Source organism: Callithrix jacchus, chromosome 8 (assembly GCF_049354715.1).
Source record: "Callithrix jacchus isolate 240 chromosome 8, calJac240_pri, whole genome shotgun sequence".
In the NCBI taxonomy this organism is placed as follows: Eukaryota; Metazoa; Chordata; class Mammalia; order Primates; family Cebidae; genus Callithrix; species Callithrix jacchus.
This window is the reverse complement of record NC_133509.1, coordinates 32,678,542-32,684,969: the sequence shown is the minus strand read 5'-3', so window position 1 is coordinate 32,684,969 and position 6,428 is coordinate 32,678,542. Positions and strand designations below refer to the sequence as shown.

The window sequence follows — 6,428 nt, the reverse complement described above, 5'->3', positions numbered from 1 at the left end:
CTACCTCCTCCAAGGCATTTGCCAGCCCTTCTGACAGTGGGGAGCCCAGAAGAGGAGGTCTGGGAGTAGGGAGGTTCTAAGATGCCAGCATCTGTGCTCCCACTTCATCCTTACACTCACCACCCCAACACACATACAGACAGGGGCACACACAGTACTTGTCAGGTCAGCTTGTCTTTTGAGGTTTTTTTGGTGTGTTGTTTTTGTTTGTTTTGTTTTGAAGTCGAAGAAGAGGTTTCAGTTTGCCCCAAACCAAGTAGCTCCCCTACTTCTCTCTAGTTCCTAGATACTGCCCCCCATTTCTGCAGGGTAAGACACATCCTGGGATCCCTGAGCCCACACGTGGTGACTGACTGTGGCCACCTGGAACAAGGTTGAGAGATAAGATGAGAGAAGGCTGAGGCAGCCAGAAATAGGAAGAACAGAAAGGAGGTGTGGGCCCAAACCTCTTGGGCAGAGGCTCAACTGGGCGGTAGGCAGAGCCCCTGGGCAGGGGGCCTAGAAGTTCTCATAATGGTGGGAGAAGTGAGTCCGGTCCTGCCTGTTTATGAGCTGACAGGCCTTTTCCACATTCTTGGTCATGCCAGGGGGGCCACAGCTAAACACTCCGATCTTCCGGACCTGTTGCAGGAGGAATAAGTAAAGGCTAGCTCGTTGCTTAGAGGCAGAGCTAACTCAGTGTTCAAAAATAGGGATAACTCAGAGTTCACAGGAAGGGGTAGCTCCCTAGTTCAAGACCAACCTGGGCAACATAGTGAGATCCCTGTCTCTACATTTTTTTTTTTAATTAGCTGGTCATAATGGTGCACTAGTGGCAGTCCCAGCTACTTGGGAGGCTGAGGTGGGAGGATTGCTTGCACCCAGGAGTTGGAGGTTACAGTAAACTGGGATTGCACCACCACACTCCAGCCTGTGTGACAGAGCAACACCCTTTCTTAAAAAAAAAAGCCAGCAGTGCTCCCAATGGTTTGCTTTGTACCATGCATGGTGAGGGCTGGCTCAGTATAAGTCTAGTAGAATTTTGCTAAGTGCTAAATCAACATTTCTAATAGGGGTTGGGTTAATCAGTGTTCAAGTTGAGGAAAAGCTCAGCGTCTCATGGAGGGCTAGCCCAGTATTTGTGAGTAGTGACTAGTCCAATGCTAGTGGTAAAGGTTAGTTACCTCAGTGTCTATGCTGAGGGCTGACTCAGTATTAATGGTGAGGGTAGCCCTGAGTTTATGGCGAGGACTAGCTCAATGACTGAGCTCTTCGTCATGGCTTCAGAGATGGCAAGTCCCTATTGCCTGCCTCCTCCTTAGCACCTAAGGGTGACCCCCCTCGCCCCCCGCACACCTATCCTTTCCCTTCCATTACCCCACCAATCTCCCAGGGGATGGGTTCTTACCAGCAGTCAGTTTCCTCCTTGATGGGGCAGGGTTTGGAGCTTTGTTCAGACCCCAAATGATAAAGAGGAAGAGAACCTGGATATGGGTGAGACTGACCTGGGGGTGGACCTCCTGCAGGGAGTTGAAGAAGGGCTCAAAGGGGGGGCGGCCAAAGTGGGTGATGGAGCGCAGGCCCGTGAATAGACTCCGGTTCAGAACCTTTTGGAAGTGCCGCTCACAGATGTACTGTGGTAGAGACGGGTGGAACAAAGTTCAGCCAGGCACAGCTAGGGTCAACTTCTAGCTCAGATAGTGTCCCACATACCCTCCTGGGGGATCCTGACATACCAGCATGGTAGTCCTGAGGTCGAACTTCTCAGCCAGCTGGGTGATGTAGATGTGCACAGACACCAGGTCCTGGTGGTCATTCTCCTCCACCTCTCGGATGATGTCAGCCAGCCACTCAAACTGACGCTGGGTCCTTGTCACCCAGATGAAGTAGATCTGGGGACATGGCTGGAGCTCAGGACTCAGCTCAGCTCAGCCCTAGATCCCAGGGGTATCCATACAGATAGAACTCCTCTGACCTCAGCCAGCTTGTGCCCCTCCCTAGACAGGCTGGCGAGATGGAGTGTATGGGCCACAGGGCCAGACTCTGAGGCCAGAGATGGAGTCGCCCCAGGGCACGGAGAGGTGGAAGTGAGAGATAGCCCGGGGTGATGGGAAAGGTCCCTTGGTGATTGCCAGGTGAAGGTCTGTGGGATGGGAAGCAGCTCTCATGCTCAGCCTGTCCTACAGTTCCCTCCAGTGGTTCCTGCTCAGGCTGCCAGGCACCTAGTGCCTGAAGGGCATTTCACAGAAAAACCTCAGGGAGACCCAGCAGCTGCATGGGCAAATGGGGATAGGCTTTAAGAGATCAGTGGTTGGAAGCTGCCCTGCAGAGAGCTTCTGAGCAGGGAAAATGGGGCTGTATAGTTAAGCAGCAGAAGGCTGCTGGGTGCAGTGGCTCACACCTGTAATCCCAGCACTTTGGGAGGCGGAGGCAGGTGGATCATGACGTCAGGAGTTCAAGACCAGCCTGGCCAAGATGGTGAAACCCCATCTCTACTAAAACTAGAAAAATTAGCCAGGTGCGGTGGCAGGTGCCTGTAATCCCAGTTACTCGGGAGGCTGAGGCAGGAGAATGGCTTGAACCTGGGCAGCAGAGGTTGCAGTGAGCTGAGATCATACCACTGCACTCCAGCCCGGGCAACAGGGTGACACTGTGACCAAAAAAAAAAAAAGGCAGAGAAGAGAAGAGGAGCTGTCACCCTCTGAATGCTGACAGCACATGGGCTGGGCCTCTGCCCACTGCATTCCAGGGCCCCTGACTCACCTGCCAGGCCCAGAAAGACGAGCAGGGGCCTGCTACCAGGTCCAGGCTGGGGTGAAAGGACCCGTGTGAGTGCCGCAGGGTTTGAGCTGTGTTCCTGGGGCCAACCTGGCCCAACAGCCCTGCCTTGCCCCCCCTCCTCTTCCTCTTGAGATCTGAGCCAGTTTCATTTGTGCCCCACCTGTGTGCCCTTCCCTTTTCCAGTGCAATAAGGCTCCAAGTGCTGAGCTCCTCTGTAAGAAGGAATGGGTTTCTTCACCCCCTCCAACCTTTCCTAGAGGAACTCTGAGAAGTAAATCCTATGTGGAGCACCCCTAACTGAGGGAAGGAGTTTTTGTAAACCAGGCAGGATCCTGGAGGCATCTGCAAACCATTTCTGTCGTTCAGGGTCTAGAGATATCCTGACACCATCCCATCCACGACCTAACCCCAGGTTTCAAACCAACTTGCCCCTGCCCAGTTCAGGGAAACCAAGAACAAAGGCAGGGGAGAAAGGCACAGATGGGTACAATAACAAGGAAGAAGGGGCCACGGGTTGGTGGGAAGAGGGAGTACTCACCTTCTTACAGAACACTTGGCAGCTGACTGATGACTTGAAGACCAGGTCTTTGAGGATAGAGGCAAAAGGGGTGACCCCAATGCCCCCTCCCACTAGCACTGACACCTCAAACTTATGCCACTCCTGGTGGCCCTCTCCAAATGGTCCATCAAGATACAGCTGTAGGGAAGGGCATGGGTTTGAGTTAAGCTTGGCCACCACCATAGATCTGAAGTCAGAAATGAGAGGGAGGGAAAGGCAGATACATATATGGAGTGAGGGGAAGAGGAGGGTTTGTGCCATTATCTGGAACAACCAGTCTCTAGATGCGGGGAGGGAAGGAACAGAGTGGGGAATCTAGTGCTGCCAGGCCAAGGCCTTCAAAGGAGATATGGGAGCATGTGACACATCTGGCCTGGGTCTGGTACCTTCGGGTATCTGGCACATCTGTCACCCGTCGGGGCTGAGTAAATCTCCCTGAGGCGAGTGGTCCAGGGCCCTGCTGCCCGGATGTGCAGGCTGAGTGTGTCCTCATGGGGCGCGGAGGTCAGTGTGAAGGGGTGGTACTCAGTGGTCCCCAGAGACAGGCAAGCAATCCGCACCCACTGCCCCGACTTGTACTCAAAGCCCTGAGGCCGCTGGAACCGCAGGTAGGTCACTCCTGGGGAGGGATGATGGGTGGAGGCTGCTGCCCTGAACCCAGCAACAATGTGGCCTCCAGAGAGCTCCCTACCCACAGCCTCAGTTCTGCTTCTGGAATATGACTAGGGAAGCCTCCCCCATCAGAAGCTCACCCTGAGGGAGGCCAGGCAGCACTGGGGCTCACCTGAGCTTCTCTGCTCTGTGATGAGAGAGGCTTAGGTCCTCTGGCAAAGAGCTCTTCCCTACCAGCATTTTTTTTTTTTTTTTTTTTTTGAGATGGAGTCTCACTTTGTCACTAGGCTGGAGCATAGAGTACAGTGGCGTGACCTCAGCTCACTGCAACCTCTGCCTCCGGGTTCAAGCAGTTCTGCCTCAGCCTCCTGAGTAGTTGGGACTACAGACACACGCTATGACCCCCAGCTAATTTTTGTATGTTTAGTAGAGACAGGGTTTCACCATGTTGGCCAGGATGATCTCCAACTCTTGACCTCATGATCTGCTCACCTCGGCCTCCCAAAGTGTTGGGATTACAAGCGTGAACCGCTATACCCAGCCCCCATCAGCTTCTTTGTCCTTACCACCCAAAGCCCCTGCAAGCTCCACTGGGCCCAACCAGGAGACTGTGTACTCTGCCTCTGCCTCGTCAGCTCCCTCAGTGCCACCAAGCTGATCTTCTGCGAGGCTAGTACCTGAGGGCAGCAGCTCCGCCTTCACCACGCTGATCTCCACCTTCTTCCGGCTCAGGCTCACCAACTTGTCACCCCCATAGATGATTGCTGGGACCAGGAAGAAGATGTGGAAACGGGGCAGCTGGATCAGAGCAAAGCTACCGTGGATGATGAGCTGGATGGGGGAAAGAGCTCTACTCAGACCTAGCAACACCCACAGCAGAGTGTGGGGCCAGCTCAGGCCTTAGACCCTGCATCCTTCCCCACTGGTATATCCAGCCCCCACCTCACCACAAACCATGCTCCTTCCAGGATGCAAAATCTCACCACTCCCAACTCCATCCTCCATAGCATTCCATGAGGAATGAGAGTATTTTCCAGATCCCTGACACCACTCTAGATCAAGCGATGTCTCCTGTCACCTGGATTCATGCAGCAGCCTTCCAGTGGAAATAGGTCTTCCACTTGTCTTGCCTCACTATAATCCTCTCTCTTCAAGGCAGCCAGTGTGACTTTGTAAAGTTCATTGTATCATGTTCATCCCCAGCTTTAAAAGCTTTGGTGGCCTTCCCATTGCACTACAAGGCCTCATAAGTACTCTGACCTCTAGCTGCTAGCCCTTCTCCCCTCTCTGTTCCTCATACATGGCAAGTCCTTTCTGCTTTAGGACGTTTGCATCTCCTGCCTGGAATGTCCTTCTGGTTCTTCCCATGGCTAGCTCAATCTCATTTTTCAGGTCTTAGTAGAAACCACCTCCTCAGGCCTCCCCTCAGTCCAATCTACTACATCTGCTTGTTGACCCTCTTAGAGTATGCATTGTCTTCCTTATACCCATTACTGGAGATAGTAAAACAAACAAACAACAACAACAAAAAACAAAGAGTATGCATTGTCATCAATAGTACTTTTGTTTTTTGGGGATTGGGGGACAGAGTCTCGCTGTGTTACCCAGGCTGGAGTGCAGTGGTTCGATCTCGGCTCACTGCAACCTTCACCTCCCAGGTTCAAGAGATTCTTCCTCACCCTCCCGAGTAGCTGGGATTACTGGCACCCGCCACCACACCTGGATAATTTTTGTATTTTTAGTAAAGATGGGTTCCACCACGCTGGCCAGGCTGGTCTTGAACTCCTGACCTCAAATGATCTGCCCACCTCAGCCTCCCAAAGTGCTGGGATTACAGGCATGAGCCACCACATCTGGCCAACAGTACTTCCGCTTGCTCATTCATTTACATTTTTACTGTTGTTTTTCCCACTGGACTGAAGGGGTAGGGATTGTTTGCTATTATAAGCTCCTAGCAGTTTCTGCCTGGCATACAGAGGCACTCAATAACTGTTGGGGAAAGGCTTTGCCCCAGTTTATCCTCTCTTCTTCCAGGCTAAGAATACCTAACTAGTTTCCCTTTTCCATGAAATAACTGACAGGTATCATCCAGCTCTGGTCCTTTCCCTAGTAAGTTTGGTCCTTTCCCTAGTAAGTTCGTCTAACACGGTCAGACACTACTTGACCAGCAAATTCTTCCCATTTGCTTGCTCCTGAGTCTGGCCCAGTCTGACTTCTGCCTCCACCTTTTCTTAGGACCTTCCCAGAAGCCCCACAAATGGCCAGATCTCAAGGTCTCCTTTCAGGCCACATTGGCTCCTACTCTTGGCAGCCTGAGGCACAGTGACCAACCTCTTGCCACTTCTGCAACAATGTTCTACTGCTTCTCCCACTTTGGGCCACTGGCTTTCCATCTCCTCCACTGGCTTCATTCCTGCTGCCACCCCCAGTCATGGGTGTTGCCCAAGCCTGGTTTTGTCATGCTCTGTTTTTCTCTTTCTGTGCTCTGCCGTGTGAC

The 6,428-nt window shown here is 52.7% G+C and overlaps 2 protein-coding genes across 14 annotated transcripts in view; one reads left to right on the top strand and one right to left on the bottom strand.

Moving 5' to 3' along the window:
• DUOXA1 (dual oxidase maturation factor 1) overlaps positions 1-6,428 on the top strand; it is a 48,852-nt gene that overhangs the window by 1,215 nt on the left and 41,209 nt on the right. The gene's annotated exons all lie outside the window — the stretch shown is intronic.
• The window catches only part of DUOX1 (dual oxidase 1), a 35,127-nt gene continuing 28,857 nt past the window's right edge, over positions 159-6,428 (bottom strand). For 6 of the 9 annotated variants that reach the window (XM_078334156.1, XM_054239584.2, XM_054239582.2 and 3 more), the window contains 5 exons: positions 4,609-4,762; positions 3,706-3,938; positions 3,299-3,457; positions 1,716-1,871; positions 159-1,613 (listed from right to left, as the gene is read on the bottom strand). In XM_078334156.1, coding sequence (XP_078190282.1) covers positions 1,353-1,613; positions 1,716-1,871; positions 3,299-3,457; positions 3,706-3,938; positions 4,609-4,762 — 963 coding nt within the window. In that variant the 3' untranslated portion in view covers positions 159-1,352. The remainder of the gene's footprint in view (positions 1,614-1,715; positions 1,872-3,298; positions 3,458-3,705; positions 3,939-4,608; positions 4,763-6,428) is intronic. The other 3 variants (XM_054239581.2, XM_078334157.1, XM_035259545.3) reach the window with 1 other exon arrangement.